Source organism: Bos indicus x Bos taurus, chromosome 22 (genome assembly GCF_003369695.1).
Source record: "Bos indicus x Bos taurus breed Angus x Brahman F1 hybrid chromosome 22, Bos_hybrid_MaternalHap_v2.0, whole genome shotgun sequence".
Lineage (NCBI taxonomy): Eukaryota > Metazoa > Chordata > Mammalia > Artiodactyla > Bovidae > Bos > Bos indicus x Bos taurus.
This window is the reverse complement of record NC_040097.1, coordinates 39,415,933-39,434,415: the sequence shown is the minus strand read 5'-3', so window position 1 is coordinate 39,434,415 and position 18,483 is coordinate 39,415,933. Positions and strand designations below refer to the sequence as shown.

The 18,483-nt window shown below is 47.6% G+C and overlaps 1 protein-coding gene across 1 annotated transcript; it reads right to left on the bottom strand.

Annotated features, from left to right (window-relative positions):
• Window positions 1-8,551: 8,551 nt before the first annotated feature.
• BHLHE40 (basic helix-loop-helix family member e40) lies at window positions 8,552-14,417 on the bottom strand. The gene is made up of 5 exons (XM_027522194.1): window positions 13,889-14,417; window positions 13,658-13,727; window positions 13,290-13,397; window positions 12,164-12,287; window positions 8,552-10,868 (listed from the first exon to the last, which is right to left on the bottom strand). The coding sequence occupies exons 1-5, from the start codon at window positions 13,966-13,968 to the stop codon at window positions 10,012-10,014; spliced, it is 1,239 nt and encodes a 412-aa protein (XP_027377995.1). The 5' UTR covers window positions 13,969-14,417; the 3' UTR covers window positions 8,552-10,011.
• Between the last annotated feature and the right edge of the window lie 4,066 nt (window positions 14,418-18,483).

Here is an 18,483-nt window from a genome sequence, read left to right as displayed (position 1 = left end):
CCTGAGACATTAGTATTATGGTTCTTCCTCCTCACAGGACATGCAAACAAAAAAACACTGAACGTATATGTACAGAAAACCAATCAGGCTTGATTTTCTTCATGAGGTTATCTTAATACTTTCCTTTGAAATATCAAAGTGGAATTGTTTTACAGTCTGGGGCAAGAGGGAGGGGAACTGGGACCGCTTTCCTAGTGTCCCAAGAATGTGTTTGTCTGCCGATGGGGTAATTCCACACCATGCAGAGTGCAAAGTCTGACTGTGAAGGATCCCCACTCCCCCTCCCCAGACTGTCTTCCCTCCTCATGCCTTTGTCCATGTTGACCTTCAGGGCTCTTTGGCAAGGACTTTTTGAATCATAGTTGGCTTAAATCCTGGCTATGCGATCTGCTTGCTGTGTGACCTTAGGTAAGTCACTTGATCTCAAGTGACTAAATTTCTGTACGTGTCACATGGAAAGTAGGCAAGATAAATGCATGCAGAGTGCCTGGAACAGCACTCAGCACCTAGTCTGGCTGACATACTAGATCTCTTCTGGCTTCTCCCTTTATTGCCCTACAAAGCTGCTTTTTAGGAAAAAATACTGTCAGTCATTTACACTTTAGTGTGAATAAGCTCCTGTACCTACTTTGTGCAGATTTTTCTTTCTAACCTCATAACAGTTTCTGCGAGATCATTAATATTCTCATTTGGTGATGGAGGAAACAGACTCAGGGAGGTGAAAGAACGCTCCCAAGGTCACACAGCAGAACCTCGTTCATTCAGGAAACACTGATTGAACTTCTGCCCTGCCTCAGGATGGGGACTAGGAGCACAGAGATCAGTGAGTCAGACCCCTCATCTTAAGACCCTCATGGGTAACTGGCTGTATTTGAATGTTTCTGTCATCATTCTAATTGTTCAGATCCCTGTAAACCTTGTGCATATAGGCAGGGAGAGCCTTCACCTTCCCTCCAATTGCCTGTTCCAAAGAGTCATTTTCTTCCTAGTGTGCAGGACTGGCCCTGCCCGAGGCTGATCTACCAGATCAAAAAAGCCTCCTGCCTTTTCTTTCCACATCATCTCCTGGGGCTCTGCTGAGTACAGATTTCCAAGTCTACATCAGAATTCCATTCTTGTCCCTTCTTTTGCACTTCATGATATAATATATATTACAGAAACACATGTCTCATTGTAAAAGAGAGAGAGACAGAAGAGAAGAGAGAAGAGCAAAATTTTCAGAGTAACAGTAACTCCAGGTCTTGCAAAGATGGCTAAAATTTTGTTGTATTGTCTGCCAGAACTTTCTCTTATGCAATTAGAATATAATTGTGATAATAATAATAAATAATATAATTGTGATAATAATAATAATAATACTCTACCACTTATTTTAACTACCCCTGACTTGGAGCTTCCTCTGTACCAGATACTGTTCTAAGCACGTTAGATAATTTAACTCATTTATTCCTCATGGCAGCTCAGTGAGCTGATATTTATTGCCCTCATTTTACAGGTGCGGAAATTGAGGCAGAGAGAGAGTATTTAAAAGTACACGCATTACGCTTTAAAAATGGGATCATTCTGTTTGTGACCTACTTTCTCCCCCTTAACAATAACAATTCTGTGTCCTTTTTCATGACTCTTTGGCATTCCAAACTTTATACATACCATAAATTACTCAACCAGTATCCTGTTGCCCATTTTTCTGACTTTCAAGTGTTGTTTTTTTTTTTTAACTATGAATGACATGAAGATGTCCATCCTTGTAGCTTAATCTTTGAAAATCTGACAAATTACTCCCTTATGATAACTCTTTGAAGTGGACTCTATATGTACATGTACCAAACCTTCTGGCATCACTTGCAAATTGCCTCCCAGAGGGACAACCTTCATGGGATGCTAAAGGAATGTGAACTATCACAGTCCCGTGGAGGACAATATGGTAATATCCATCAGAATGACAGAGGCTCATGGTATGATCCAGCTTCTGGGGGGTTTAATCCCATAAATAATGTTATACACATACAAAATGATATACATATATAATTAGTCATTGCAGCCCTGTCGGTAATAGTGAAAGGTCAGCAATAACCCCAGTGTCCATAATAAGGAACTGATCAAATAAACAACAGTATATCTGTAGAGTGAAATAATATGCAGTTGTAAAAAGAATTAAAAGCTTTTCTATGTATTCATGGGACTAGCTTCCCAAGATACAGCAAGTTAAAAACGTTGTGAAGTTGAAACTATCACGACGTTGTTAATTGGCTATACTTCAGTATAAAATTAAAAATAAAGGCTTCTCTCTCTTACCAAAAAAAATAAGTGCAAAAAATAAGTGCAGGGAGGGACAAATTACAGGTACAGGATTATCAGATGCAAACTACTATGTATAAAATAGATAAGCAACAAGGAGATATTGAATAGCACAGGGAATTACAGTTATTACCCTGTAATAACTTAATATGGAGTATAATCTGCAAAAATACTGAATCACTGTGCTGTACACATGAAACTAATAGAATATTATAAATCAACTATACTTCAATAAAAAACATGTGCAGAATTATGTAAGTAGCATGCTATTTCTATATGAAAAAGGGAGGCAAGTGATAACCCTCATTTGTAGTTGCACATATAAACACAGATAAGCTCTAAGAAAAGTTCTAACAGTACCTACTTGCCTGCTTACAGGAGATTTTGCCTGGACCAAAGGGATCAGGATTAAAGAGTATGAATTAAGACAAAGTAATTTTTTTCCCTGATCACTTTTTGTGCTTTTAGATTCTGAAATGATGCTGTGCTTCTATTCAGAAAATGAACGTTTAAACATTGCCTTCTGGTGTTCAATTTTTTTAGGTGTGATAATGCTATTAATTTTTTATAGAATATTTATTTTTGAGAGAGAGTGAAATATTTACAAATGAAATTGTATAATGTCCAGATTTGCTTCAGAGTAATATATAAACAGCAGAAACAGAATGGTATATAAATTACAGATGAAAGTGATTAGATATGAATTGATGACTGTTAAAGCTGGAAAGCTGATAGAAGATTCATGATGCTCTTCTGTCTACTTAAATAATTTACGGAGGTGAAATTCACATGAAATCAAGCACTTTAAAGTGAACAATTCAGTGGCTTTTAGTACATTTACAGTGTTGTACCACCGCCACCTCTAATTCCAAAACATTTCCATCACTTCAAATTAAAACCCGGTACCTATTAAGCAATTTTCCTCCATGTCGTCCTCCTTCAAGCCCCTGGCAACCATCCATCTGTGTTCTGTCACTATGGATTTATCTATTCTTTATACGTCATATCAGTGGAATCATACTATTGGTGACTTCCTGTGTCTGGCTTCTTTTACCGAGCATAATGTTTTGGAGGCTCACCCATGTTATTGCATGTATTATTCTATGTACACATATTGTAGCATACAGCATGTACCGCATTCTTCCTTTTAGTCCATGGTGTTTATATACCGCGTTATGTTTATCCATCCCTCTGCTGACATACATCTGGTCTGTTTCCACTTTTGGCTGTTGTAAATAGTGCTGTTAGGAGCGTGCTTGTACGTGTCCTTGTTGGAGTACCTGTTGTCAGTATTTTGGAGGTATATACCTAGGAGTGCAATGGCAGAGTTAGATGGTAGTTCTGTGTTTAACTTTTTGAGACATCACTAAACTGTCTTCACAGCAGCTGAACCATTTTACATTCCCACTAGCAATGTCGGAAGGTTCCGATTTCTCCACATCCTCGACAACACTTGTTATTTTCTGTTTTGTTTTTTCTTTATTGCAGCCATCCTAGTGGGTGTGACGTGGCATCTCATTGAGGTTTTGATTTGCATTTCCCTGATGACTAATGATGTTGAGTATCTTTTCATGTGCTTCTTGGCCATCTGTACATCTTCTTGGAGAAATGGCTGTTCAGGTCCTCTGCCCATTTAAAAAATTGGGTCATTTTTCTTTTTGTTTCTGTCTACTTTCATAGATGTTTTAAATTCTCCTTAGTAAAAACAAAGGGTACCAAATATTAGATATTTTATTAAAAACACATATTTTTTCTCCCGTGGAAGGGGAGTAGTATTCTCTCCTTTTTCTCCTACTTTAATTCCTCAAAGATCTCTGCATAATCTCAACCTCCATCTACTTATCCATAATGGGGTTTCCAAGAAAACCATATTAGCTCTTCAAACAAACAAACACAAGTATCTTCCTTTTCACTCTTACAGGTGGGGTGTAGGGCAGGAAAGCAGGGCTCCTAGGATTAACCAAGGCCGGCTGTCCCTAACACTCTGGCCACAGCCTGAGGCCATCCACCCCGCCCCCTACCTAGCAGCCTGGTGACTCATTCCCTGCTGCCCTACCTCAGTGTCTTTGCTAAGATTCCTCCGGGAAGGGAGGGCCCCGTCTATAGCGGAAGAAACCTTCCGGGCCCCAGTCCAGGCACATCACAAGACTGGATGGCCCAGTGTGTCGCTGGCTGCCATAACCAATGGGAGAGGCTTCACCCAGCTCATGTTCTGCTGTGGTAGTCGGGCCAAACAGATGGCTTGGGATAAACAGGGGGTGTTGGCCTGTTGGTGGGGGTGGGGGGGTGGAGGGGTGGGCTTTGAGTGGCCCCAGCCTCCTCCTGGATGCTGGAGAAAGAAGTGGGTGAAGTGAAGGCCATGCCCGAGGAAGGGGCTGTAGTTGGGTACCTTCCAAACAGTTTGTGATATTTTTTTTTAGCAGTGGAATTCTCGTTCGAACAAACCTTTATGGTATTTAGGACAGAGAAAAAGGAAGCTGCTCCAGCTAAAGACGGGGTGAGAAGGCCAGAGGTTTCCCTCCCTCCAGGCCACGTGGCACTTGGGGAGTTCTGGGTCTCTGGGGAACACACCGATCCCGTTAACACAGAGTCTTCACATGAAACCACTTGGGAGCTCTGTGCAGTCTGTCTCGTGGCAGCTCCAAGGGTCTCCAAGGCCTGAGGAGGAACCTGGCAGCATGGGAAGCTGAGATGCTGGCCCCCTTCTACAGAGACAGGTGGCCTCTTGCTTACCCCTCCTTAGCCAGCCACATACTGGGGAGCTGACCACGGGCCGCAGAGATCAGCCAGGGTGTGGGGGCACAGTTGTCCTTCCAGCAAGACAGCTGGGAGCATGGCCTCCCTCCCTCCTTCCAGTCTCACCCAAGTGGTCTGCAGGTAGCTACTGCCCCAGGCCCTTTTATCTGGCCCTCTCCTAACCTTAAAAGAGATGTGAGAAAACGAATGCCCCCTCCTCCCACTCCAGAAAACTTAACATAGAATTTCCTCAAACCCAAATTCTAGTTCTCAGCACAGTTAACTGGTAAGTGCCCCCACCCATCCACCCTACTGGCCTCACCATGCCCCAGTTTGCCTGTAGGGCTAATTATTTTTTTTTTTAATATATTTATTTATTTGGCTGCATGAAGTCCTAGTTGCGGAGTGCAGGATCTTTGGTTGCAGCATATGGGATCTGATTCCCTGACTAGGGATCCAACCCAGGCCCCATGCATTGGGAGAATAGCGTCTTAACCACTGGACCACCAGGGAAGTATCAGAGATGGTACGTGGGCATATTTGTAAGGATGCAAATAAAAATTCAGGTGAATAACTTCATCCTGAGCCTGTTATCTCCTTCACGCACTAGGGATCCTAGTACCTATTCCATGGGCCTATACTGAGGATTAAATGGGATATTGCATGTCCAAGCCCATGTCACAGAGCTCAGTTTAGAAGTAGTTCTACACCAGAGAAAGGGCATGGCTCTGTCCTTTATAGAATGTGTCACCTCTGAGGAGGCTCAAATTTCTCCTGTCTTAGCTCCAGTTTTTTCACTTCTAATTAATACCTACCCCTCACAGTTGTTATAGGAAGTAGAGATAATTCACATAAAGTGTTTAATATATTGCCTGGCATAGGGGTAGTACTCAAAATCTGGTAGTAACTGTGACAGTTATCACTACTTCTATTATTATTATGGCTGGCATTGCTATTATTTAAAGGGAAGAGCAATGGGGTTGAGTAGTTAAGCACATAGACTTTGGAGACAAATTGCCTAGCTTTAAATTTCAGTTCACCTCTGGAGCTGTGTGACTTTATGCAAGTTACTTAGCTTCTCTGTTTTTCTCTACCATATAAGGAAGATAATAATTAAACCTACCTCATGGAGTTGCCCTGATAATCAAGTTTTTGTGTAGGGAGTGATTTGAAGAGTGGGAAATAATAAGTGCTACAAAGTGTTTGCTGTTAGTAATAGCAGTATTAGTATTATTACTAGTGTTCACAACCAGACTCTGAAAGCCTTTCCTTTGGCTCTGATTAAGAAGAGCCACAAACCAACACAGTCACCATTCCAATAATGGTTTAGTGACTCGGAAGCTGTGTGACCGTCTGCAAGTTAACTCCCCTCTCTGATCCCGTTTTTACTTCTCTCTAAAATGTAAAGTATAATAGCAACGATAATGGTACTTCTCGGTTGTTAGGCTTCATTAATGAGCGATGACCCGTGGGAAGCTTCGAGCTTCTAGATAATTAGGCTCCTGTTCCAACGCCCTGCTTAAATCCAGCTCCGTACCCCACCCAGCCCTCCCTTCCCCCCGCGGGAGAGTGCTCGGATTCCCTCCTGCGGGGCCTGAGGGGGTTGCTGCCCAGCGCCTGCTGCCAGGCCCTATTCTGGGGGCCGAGCGAGCCCGTGGCCGTGCCAAGCTTCCCCGGGGATCAGGTTTCTGCTGACGCGGTGCCAGGCACGTCTGCTTCCAGGAACCGGCAGCCGCATTTAGCCGCGGGCCGCACATGAAAGGGCTGCAGTCGGAAACGTGACGTTGTGTCAACAGGCGAGGCAGGTCAGCGCTGGGTGAGACCATCCCGGCAGCCCGGAGGAGGCTCACGCCCTGTCTGAAGGCGGCCAGATCCCCAGTGTCCGCTCCCCGGCCCCAGAGACCGAGCTGCACCCCCTCACCCGCGCACACACCCCTGTTTCACAGAGGTCCTCTTTGTCCTGAAGGGGCCAAAGACTTGGAGTGCGAACCCCTCCTTCCGCATCTCTCTCCGAACCACTTGGAACCTGCTGGCACCGGCCTGGAAAGAAGGTCAAGGGCAAGCTAGAAGCAGAGAACAAGGCAGAGGGAGGGCTGCCCCTCTGAGGGGTGTCTGATAGACTCCAGCCAGGGGATTCTGGGTTGACGCTGTGTGGAACCCTCAAACCCTTTTTAGTTCAGGGTGCCGCAACCACTTCCCTCTGCCCCCACAGCTATTCCCTTGAGTCACCAACTGGGGAGGAGAGGGGGACAGGCAAAAAGATTCTGGCCTTGATTTCAACCCCCTGCTCCATCCCCAAGATAAACTTGATTTATTTAGGTTTTTACCCAAAATGTCTAGCCAGAAGAGCTTAGCAACTCACGGGGCAATTCACAGTTTAATAAGCAGGAGAACAGGAGCGCCAGTCCCTAAGTTGCTGGGAGAAAGAGGCTGGTGCAGAGTTTACTGTTTGCTTGCTACAGGATGTGTCAGACGGAGCTCAGAGTCCTTTTTTGGTGAATCAAAGACAGGAGTGAGGGGGGGAGATGCCAGACTGCCAGTTCATTGATCAGACCACCAGCTCATCTCCTGACTCCTCCCTAGACACATGCTGCCTGGGGACATCTCAAGCCAGGCAATGCTCGCTCGCCTCTGCTGGCTCATGAGCAGACAGGGAAGGTGACATTTGAAGCAAACAGACGCCAAGGGCAGGTGGCGTCTCTGCCTGGCTGAGAACTCCCTGGGGGCAGGTTCCCTGCATGGGCTCCAGACAGCCAGAGGGTTCTGGAAGATGCTTGGGGATCTGAAGTGTGGTGAGCTGGGCACTGGCCATCAGGAAACATCAGGACACCTCTGAGAGGGAGAAAGCGGCAGGCAGAAACACTCATCAACCTGGTCATTTCCCACTTCTTTTCCCATGGAATTTTTTCTTTTCTTTTTCCTAAGAGCACTTGACTAAGGAACACCAATATTCATTCACACACAAACACACCCAGTGAGAGGAAGTCCAGGAAGGATGTAGAAAATAATCATGGAATGTTGCCTTCAGCAGCAATAGGACAGGATATGGCAAATCCATTAGACCTTGCTAAACTTGAAAAAGTTAGACCTCCTTGGCAGAGGTGCTATCCCCAGCAGTAATTATTATTGCATAATAATCCATTAAATCTTCTTTCAATGTGCCTACCCCTCCAGCAAGCTCCCCAGACATTGAGGCCCATGATTTCAGACGCTTATTTTCTGTCAAGTTCTAAGGACCATGACAAAAGCAGACTGGGGGAAACATAAGCTTTTTGCTGAACTTTGGAAAGAGGTGTAGGGTGATTGTGAACATCTGGCAGGGGTTAGTTTAAGAAAACAATGAAACAAATATTTACCAACTAAATTGACTAAGCTTATTCTGTCTGAATGTGAGTTACAGGAAAAGCTGAATGAAATTACACCAAGGTTAACTAGTTGTTGCCTTCAGTCAAGAGGGGAGAGCAAGAGATAGCCATATCACACCCTTAAGAGTTACTTAAACATGCAGGAGACCATCTTTCTCTTCCACAGGAAAAGGATTATTTTATTAAGTATTTTAAAACAACTACTTAACATTGACTCATAGATAAAAATATTTACAATTTCACACCTTCAGGAAGGCTCCAAAATATAAACACTGTACCTCTCCCTAGAGAAAAAAAAAAATTATTCTTCTCTTCAAAAACAGGAATACATTCATTTTTCTCACTTTTGTAGATCAAGTAATTATACAAATAAACATCTGAAACATTTTCCTTTTTAATATATTTATATAATATATATTTATAACAGTTTTACAAATAAAGGCAATGACTTTATACCAAAATAAAAACAGGAAAAGAAAAAGTTAAAACACAATCAGCGATTAAGCATAGTGCATTTCGAAAAGCTGGTGCAGGGCTAGCTGGACAAGTCAGAAAAGTACTCTGGACCAAAAATAAAACATCTTTTCAAGGAGACAGAATTCTTTTATCAGGAAGGACACTCCATGTGCTATTGGGCGAGGGGAATTAGCCTGCAGAAAGGGTCTTGCTGTGCCAAGGGCTGGTTAGGCTTTTAAGAAGCTAAGCTTGGTTAAAAGGAGTTTTAGGTTAGAGCTGATAACCGAGTCTGGCTTTGCTTGCTGAAATGCTTTTGTGCACTTCAGGGTGCTTGGCAAGCAGGTGCCTGCATCTCTCAGACCCTGGTTTGGTTCCCTGGACAGCGAGGCTTGTTTCCAGGTGAGACTAGAAGCAGGTGCCAGAGTCCCAGGGGATTCCTCCCTCCTCCCCTGGCAGCTAGGCTTGTACCAGGGGGCCCTTTTCAGTTCCTTAGGAAGCGAATCACTAGGAAAGCCTGAGTAGGGAACTACATTCTCTTTATTCATCTGAGGCAGGTGTGGGGAGCAGACCTGTGGAAACCTCCCCAAACCACTACCGTGCTATGCCAGTGTCTGCTACCTCACCACTTTGGAGAAAGTTCAGTCTGGCTGCCCTCTGCCCATACGGTGAGTCACGGCGACAACATAAGGGAGAAGGGTGGGGTCATCAGAACTGGCTGGGAACAGCACTCTGGAAAGCCCTCTTTTGAAAGTACCTTTTTCTCAAAGCCACAGACCCGGCTCCCAAAGTGGAGACTGACTCACAGATCAAGACTTTGCAGCTTTTGGAGATTCAGCTGCTTTGTATTAGAAGGGGCTACTCTCTGGGAGGGGAAAGGCCCAGAGGTCTGAGACAATCCCCCCTAAGTCTCCTGATGTCAGGCAATCCTTCACAAGTTCCCTACGCCCAAAGGAGCTTTAACGTCCCATACCAACACATAATGCATAGTCACGCACGCACACACACACACCACACACACACACCTGAATCTTCTCTCCCTGCCTCAAATGATCTTGGCATACACACTGGAACAATCTCGCTGCACTCACAAACACATTTTTTGTTTTTTTGGAAGTAGGGAGGAAGGAAAGCAAAGCAGCAGGATCCCCTAAATAGTTTAGTCTTTGGTTTCTAAGTTTAAAGGGGGGATCTGCTTCAGAGCTTGGAGCAGGGCAGAAGAGTCGATGGCAGGATGGGTCGGCAGGGGAGAAGGGAGTCTCTGGGGCATGAGCAAGGGGGCCGAGATCTTGTCTGGGTTCATGAAGCTGCTGAGGGCTGCGGCAGAGGCATTGAGACCTTGGTATAACACTGGGACAGACGTGGGGTACCAGCACTTCTCCAGCATGGGCAAGTAGGCAGTTGCTGACGGTGGGATCAGGTAGAAGGGCAGGCAGAAGGGAGGCTGGTGCGGGTGTGGGCCCAGGAACGGGGAGCTGATCAGGTCAGTGCTAGTGAAAGGGCCTTCATCATCAGAGAGCTGCATTCTGCTCTTTTTCATGGGGGGTTCTTCGGATTCTTGCTTAATAGCACTGATCCTTTCTCCCATGGTGAACCTGCGTCCATGATCGCTTTTGAAGTATGGCTGCTCGACACGCAGCTCACTCTTCTCCGATTCTCCTCCGTAGCCGCTGTCTGTGTCCGTATCACTGCCACTCTGCTCGCCGCTCGAGTGGGCGAAAGTTCGCTGGATGACTGGCACACAGTTTTTGCCTGGGCCTTCGGAGCCTTTGGCCAGGGAGCTGGGTTTCTCCTTAAAGTCCATTGCTTTGGGGGCTGGGTCTGACGGCTTCCTGGAAGTACCGCCCTGTAGAAGCTCGGAGACCACACGGTGGAGGTGGGTGACAAGCTGTGAAGATTTCAGGTCCCGAGTATTCTCATGCTTGGCCAGGTACTGAAGCACCTCCCGGGCACATGTCTGGAAACCTGAGCAGAACATCTCTTGACCTGCTTCCACATTTCTCCCCGACAGATCACCTGGATCAACACAGATGCAAAGGAAGACATTTCAGAAGGCTCTGTGGTTCACATGGATACCTAGGTTCCAAAGATCCTGGGGCTTTCCTTTTTGTTAATAGCATTTGCTGATTGTATTTCTAACTCCAAAAGTAATATGATCAGGGGAAATTTGAATTACACCAAAAAGTATAAAGAATAAACTAAAAATCAGCCATAATTCTACCTGTCAGAGAGAAAATATGATTTGTAATGGCCGTATAATATCATAGGCATAGACCACATTTAACAGAGACAGACGGTTCCCCCTCTTGTTGCATTTATAAGGAATTCTTGAGTTTTCATTATAAGTGACACAGCCATAATCATCCTAGTGTGCTCATAACCAGAGTCAATTTACAGGACATCATCATCATCATAGCGAGATGGACCAGCCAAAAAATGAGAATGAAGGAGCCATGTCACCTAAAGTACGCTTATTTTCAATGGCTTATACAAGTTGCAGTCATGCTGCTATATTTAAAGGCTACTTCTAGGTCTTTATCATATAGTCTGTCCATGATCCCCAGGAAGTTAGGTATGATCATCTTTCTGTTTTCAATGAGGCAACTGGCAGAACGACTTGCTAGGTTTTTGTGATTCTCATTGTACTAGTTTGGAAAGGAGGGGAGAGAGGAATGAGGGAGTGGGTAGAGGAATTTCTCCCTCGTTTGTACAGGATTATTTGGAATGGGTGAGACCAGACGGTTAGATGACTGTGATTCTTTGGAAGTCCGTAGAAATGGGTGATGAAACTTCAGTGGTTTCGTTAGATTGTGTAATTCACCGAGATACCTAGTGGCTATTCAGGGAACCACATGAAATGCAGGAAAAACTACTGCTGTCATCCTGCCAGGTTCATACCACACACCGAGGGATAAGGAAGTGGAGAAACATTAAAACACTGGGGCATACCCATGATTTATTCTCCAGTGAAACAGGGCTAAGGAAAACAACTGTAAAACACCCACGATGCAAATTATAGGTGCCTTGGCATTTTCAAAGTGGGGGGGGGGGACTCCCAGAACCCCAGAAACTCTTAAGCCAAAATGCCACAGAAATATTTCACCATTTGACTAATATGTATTCATGCCAGGTGGCACACAGCAGCATTCCAAATGAAGTCTGACCTTTTAGGAAAGATAAAACAGCATCTCCCCCAACTAACGTGCATAGGCAATTTGTTGCAGGAATGTTTCTTATACCAGATGTTGAGCTCACAGGCTCTCTATTTGTGCTAGAACTCTAAGGAGATGATAGCCAGACATGGTACTCACCAGCTTGCAGACCGCTCTGCAGGGCAATGATTTTCTGCTGTTGTTGATCAATTAGGTTTGTTAATGCTTTCACATGCTTCAAGGTAAGTTCAAGAACCACTGCTTTTTCCAAGTGACCCAAAGTCTGGAATAAAAAGAGCCTCGGTCAGCAGTGAGCTCAGAGAAGTCCCACCTCTGGGATACTAATTAGCCATGAGATTTGTCAGTCGCCTGGGCTACCCTCCATGGGGTCGCGAGAGTCGGACACTACTAAGCGACTAAACCACCACCACTGAATGTCTCTAAAGGGGGATAAAAAAACTGTTCTTGGTTGGCTAAATTAAGTTTTAAGTTTATAGATGATGTTTAAGAATACGTATATATGCATATATTTTTGATTAGAGGACAGCAAACAATTGTCCCCCATCTTTGGAGGCATTTTGGAAGTAGCAGCTAGCTCAGGAGAAAGCTTTGACAGATAAATTTTTCCAGCAGCCGTTGCTGACCTTAACTCAGGGGAATCCGGAGATAACATTTCTCTGCAGTGGTGTCAACCCTAGTAGAGACTTCTACTGTGTCTGGCAGCCAAAAGGCTTTCCCTAGTTTCTTTCCTGACACCCTGTCATAACTTCTAGCTCATCTACGCTTTTTTGTTGCTTCCTAAATACTAGTTTTTCTCCTAAATTCTACTTTTTTCTTCTTTCCCCAACCAAAGGCTGCCACGCTAATAATCTATTGAGGATCGCCAAGAAAGGACAGGACGTAAAAAAAAAAAAGGGACACATCAAAACAAGTCCTCTTATTTTAAAAAGGGATTCGGGGAAGGGGGTTAAAAAAAAAAAGTGGGTTGCTGGATTTGCTCAATGTGGGAAAAGGAGAACCCTGAGAATCACCTTAAACTCTAGCAAAGGAAGGCCGGCTGGTGTTGGTGCCAAGCTGGACAAGTACAAATGATTCTTATCTCATTTGCAGGAGGTTGCCAGAAAATTCTGAGACTGGAGAAGGGTACCCCCAAACAGAGCCAGCCACTAGCTAGGATCCAGCCATCTGGTCTGCAGTTCCTGGCAGAGCCTGCAGGCGGCGGGTGACCCTCGCCCGCCCTTTGGGCAGAGGAGCTGGTTTGGAGAGGGGCCAGCTTCTCACTTACTGTAAGTTTGAGATGTTCGGGGAGGAGATCCTTCAGCTGGGCGATGCACTCGTTAATCCGGTCACGTCTCTTTTTCTCGATGAGCCGGTGCGGCAGTTTGTAGGTCTCCTGCAAAGCGCACGGAGAGATGGTGGGCGCGGGAGGAAGGAGGTGAGAAGCGCTTCTCCTTCCCCACCCCGCGGCAGAGGAGTCCCGGCAGTGGAGCAGAGTCACACCCAGAACCCTATCTGCTCCTTCTTCTCCAAGCCACTCAGTAGACACAGGGCCCACACCTTGCATACTCCCCTCCAACCGTAAAGTGAGAAAACTTTTATTGGAAACTCAGCGCGTGCGAGGGCCTGGGGTCCACAGGGGCGCGGTGCTCTTACCTTGCTGTCCTCGCTCCGCTTTATTCCCCGCCTCGACTTGTACACTTGGTACATATGGGCAAAATCCATCCTGCAGGGAGAGGGACGAGAAAGGGTCATGACTTGCGCATCGGTTGCAGGAACCCTGACTGGCAAGAACCCCCGGATGCACCCAGAACTACTTGGAGTTGAAAGCCGCGCAGAAGGCAGGACTGGAGTTGAGGCTTGAAGGGGCCAGGGGTACCAACTTACCCTGATAGGTCTCCGGGCTCCAGTCCTGGCGCTTTGGGCAGGCAAGTGGGGGGCGGTTGCGCGCTGGGGATCCGCTCCATTGCGCTGCGAGCCGGGGCCACTCTGCGCTCCTGTCTGCAGTGGTGGAGCGTCGGGTGAGGACTGTCGTGGAGGAGGTTTCGGGGGTCTCTCCGCAGGGTTTCCTCTGAGTCAGAGCTCTCTGAAATCCGCTGGGCTGCGAAGAGCTGCGGCTTTGAGGTACTGCTTCAGTTGGGGGCGTGCATGGTGTACCCGCGGCCTCTGGCTCCGGCTCTGCGCACAGACTGGCGGTGTGTGCTCCCAGTGCCGTCTGCGCGGTGCGAGCCAAGTGAATGAGAAGTGGGGCGGGCGGGGAGGCGGGAGGGAGCGCGAGAGGGGGGGGGGCGGTTAGGGCGGAGTGGGGGGGGGGGATGGGGGGGGAGCCGAGGAGTAATGGAGAGGCTGCGGGCTGGGTTAAATGGGAGCGAGTGGGTGGGTTGGAGCTACGTGTTCTACCCTGTGACTCCAGGCACGTCTGGCCGCTGCCGGGGAGGGAAGGAGCGACCTGCCCGCCCTCCCCCGGCTTCATCACATGAGTCTCACGTGTTGGACAACGCTCCCGCGGCTGCGAGGGAGCCCCCACCCCCAGCCCCGGCCCCCAGGTGTCTGTGGCTGCTTTTCCCCGAAGAGGGGGTTGGCAGGGCAGTCTGGGTCCTGCCTAGCTGGGCGGGGGGCGCGGAAGCTGGAAGGGGCCAGGGAGCCAGCGAGGTGGTGGGGGGAGGTTGGTAACGTGGGCGAACCTGCCCCAGGGAAATGAAGTAAGTTCCCGTCTCCTGGGAGGGAACGGGGGAGGACGGATCCGCCCGCGTCTGACTCAAGCCGGGAGAGGAATATCCCCTCGCTAGCTCCAGCCCAACCCTCTTCCTCCTCCTCCCCCCGCGGCCCGCTCAGAGGAACCAGCGCGCAGCGGAGGGAGTCGCCCGGCCCCCTGCCTTCCCCAGAGGCTGGGGTTTCTTTCCGCGCCGGCTTCCCTGCCCCCACCCCTCGGCCCCGAGTCCAGGAATCGCCCGCCGTGGGGAGGGGCCGAGGAGGGGCGGGGCGGATGTCACCCCATGGGAAGCGGGCTGGCAGCCAAGCGCAGGGGCAGGCGAGGCCGCCGTGGAGCACGCTGCGCGCACCTGACCCGCTAGGCTGTGCGCCGCGGGTCCCCGGCTTCTTTGGAGCTGCGCTCCCGGGGCACAGTCTGCGTGCCGGCGGACACCCACTTGCGCACCCCCCAGGGTGCCCCAGTGCCCCCACCCCCCGCCCCGGGCCACACTTCGGCTGATCAAGCACAGAAAGAGACCGGGCACGGTGCCCTGCGTTTCCTCCCTCCTCTGCCCCCACTGGAGCAGAGGCGCCCGGGTCCCCTCCCCTTGGGCTGCAACGTTACACAACCGCGGCAGCGGCGCTTGCCCTGCGGCAGCGCGGGGCGTGACACTTCACCTGGCCTGGGCTTGGGCCGCAGCGCTCCTGACTGTGAGCCCTTGTGCCCCGGCCGGGGACCGAGACCCCCAGCACAGGAGCTCCCAGGGGTCGGGGTCGGCCATCTCCCTCCTGCCGGGGACTTCTGCAGCGCATTGTGCGGTCTGCAGCCGGGGCAGGATGGAAAAGAGAGACTTGGAAAAACTACCCATCACGCTGACGTCTTAGCGTTCATTCACTCGACAAGCATTGGTTGAGCCCCCTACCCTGTGCCAGGCGTTGTGCTTAGATACGCTGCCAGATACACTGTAGGTGAATCGAACACAGATGCTGCTCTTAAATTCACAGGAACCTCTGAGAAGGGCTTACCCTGGGAAATGAGGGGAAGGTAGTACTGGGAAAATTGTATTGGTGCTGCTGGCAGAGAGACGGGAGAAGAAAAGATAGAAAGTGTGGGCTTAAAAAATGTGGGGGGGTATTAAGAAAAAATTCTTTTTTAAAATTTAATGTGAACCACAATGTCTGGGCAGAGGAGGAGAGGAGGACGTTAACCCATCGCCCGGAGCCTGGGGCAGAAGGGCCTCCTCCAAGCGGCTCCAGATCTCTGCAATCTCACTGAGGCCGCCCGAGGCCCCCACCTACTCCCCCGGAAAAGTCCGGCCTCTGTGACCTTCTAACTCTGCCTGGAGCAGGGAAAACAGCTGAAACTCCAAGCCTGCTGTGTGAGCAGCGCTGATGCTGTCAGAGGAGGGAGCCAGTGGAAATTCATGACTAAAATAAGGCCTGGCTGGGGATTTCACTGACCTCTGTGCTGCCCTGCCCTGTAAAGTTCGGGGAGTTGAGAGATGACTGTGAGCCTTTCCCACCGTGCCTCGGGTCAGTTACCCTGCTGCCGAGTGACCTGGCTGTGGGAAGGATTGAAAAAAAACAACAACAAAAAAACGGGGTCAGTGCTGGAACCTGGTGAAGATCAGCCTCGGGTGCAGTTGAGGGGGCGGGTAGGGGTGGGCTCAGTCTTAATTGGCAGTGTCCTTGACAACCTAGAGATCTGGGATTCACACGTTGACCAAACTGGGAGTGGATTTCCTTCAGGTCGCTTTGGAGAGCTCCCACTTCCTGTTTATGTTTCACAACCGTCAAACTCATTAGCAAGTGTGAGAAGTGCCTCCTTTTCTAAGTGCTGACTGGCCTGACCTCGCCTGGGGGCTCAGCATCCCTCTGTCCTAGAACCTACTTTTGCTGGCTTGTGTTATCAGCCATTTCTCTGGAGGCGATGCGGCTTCCTGCCAGGAAGGGGGCAAGCAGGACCACAGGCAGGAGGGGACAGGAGTCAGTTCTGGGTTTGTGCTTTCAGTGTAGGGTGACCTGCTCCATTGTCAGAATTTAATAGGGGTGAATGAAGAGTTGTCATGACTGCGGCTCAGCCACAGTTGCACCAGGAAATAAGTACAGGGGAAGGATGGAACACATGTCCCCCCCCAGCGGTCACTCTCCCCCAGCATACCCCTCCCCCCAACCAGGAGTGAACCCAAACAGTTCAGATTCCATGGCTCAGAGCTCAGTGTCATTCCTAGAATGCTTTGAAGTTATCTATACTTTTTGCCCTTACCTGACCTACAATGGGAAATAGCAAAATGGATCGTTTCCTACGTTTTGTTTGTTCCAAATGTACTCTCAAGCATCAAGGATTATCCCCACCTTACCGAAGTGCTACTGCACCAGGTTATATTACTTTTAATGCTTCCCTTCTCTCAAAGCTTATGATTATTTTTTATTGAAATAAAATAATTCCTTCTCCTCATGCAGCTTTTCATCCTGAAGAATCTTAATATTTCAGTTTGTCATCTTTTGTAGATAGTTGGTTTAGTGCTTACCGTGTGCTAGTTTTTAGACTGAATGTAAAAACGTCGTACAGGTTCATTTACTTCTCACCACCACCTTATTGGGCAGTCATTAGCTCATTTTTATGTTTATTTAACACATTTAATGAGAACAACAATGTGCTGGGCACTGAACAATGCCCAGGAATATATAATGTATCCTCTTGAGGAATTTGAGGCTCAGGGAGGTTAAATTACCTACCTCAGGTTATATAGCCTGAGATTAGATCTGGAATTGAACCCCAGGTTTGTTGGACTCCAAAGCTTGAGCTCTTAATCACTATACTTGAGGCTACCTGGTAGGGCTCTTTGGGTTGTGCACTGCTCAACTCCAGGGGGAGCCATTCACATTGCAGTCTGTGTGAAAGCATCCTCTAGAGTGTTGCAAGGCAGCACTGGGCAGCTGCACTGGGTAATCCTGATGGTCGGTAGCCCTCGCCTCTGTTTTGTTTCTTCTCAGTGTGCAGAGATCATATTTTTGGACAAGTAAGGACAAGATTTTTCTTTACTAGTGAGGCTCAACATTTTGGTGGTCTGATGCTGTGTGTTAGAAATAGTTAGGCAGGCCCCTCCTAGCAGGAAATTAGAACCCAGAACCCACAGACCCCTGCATATATCCACACATACATACATCATCACTTTTTGCAAGTTGAAGTCTCACAATTTTTTTTCTACCACAGTTCACAGTAAGAAATACATTTTACATCATGACTCAACATGTACAAACACTCGCACACACTCCCAGAAGTATATTGGAACACAGGGCAGTCAAGGCTTGGTTGGGATCACTACCAATATTTACAACCACTATTCTCTTTCCCATACTCTGAGCAGCCATTGCTCGCTGAAAAAATTTCACCATTTAGGAAAAAGCTAGCCTAATGGATTTCAGACAAAACATTTACAAAATAATTTCTCTTTGATATTCATTCTAACATTTTCTAGTCTTGTCTAGTAAATTTTTAAAGAATATTTTGGTCTTTACTTACTAAATAGAGTTTTCGATCCATCAATACATCCTGATCAACAATTTGGAAACATGCTCTGCAGTAGAGAGAGTGCTGACATTTTGGCTTGTCCCACCAGAAAGACATCAATGGCACCTACACACTTGCAGATCTTCCAGATCACTTACAGAAATGTTAAATACAGCTGCTGGTCCTGGATGAGTTCAGTGGTGTATTCAGATGAATGAGTTCAAATGGTGTCTCCTTTCGGGACATCCTTGCTTTATGTTCAATTGTAGGAGTAAAA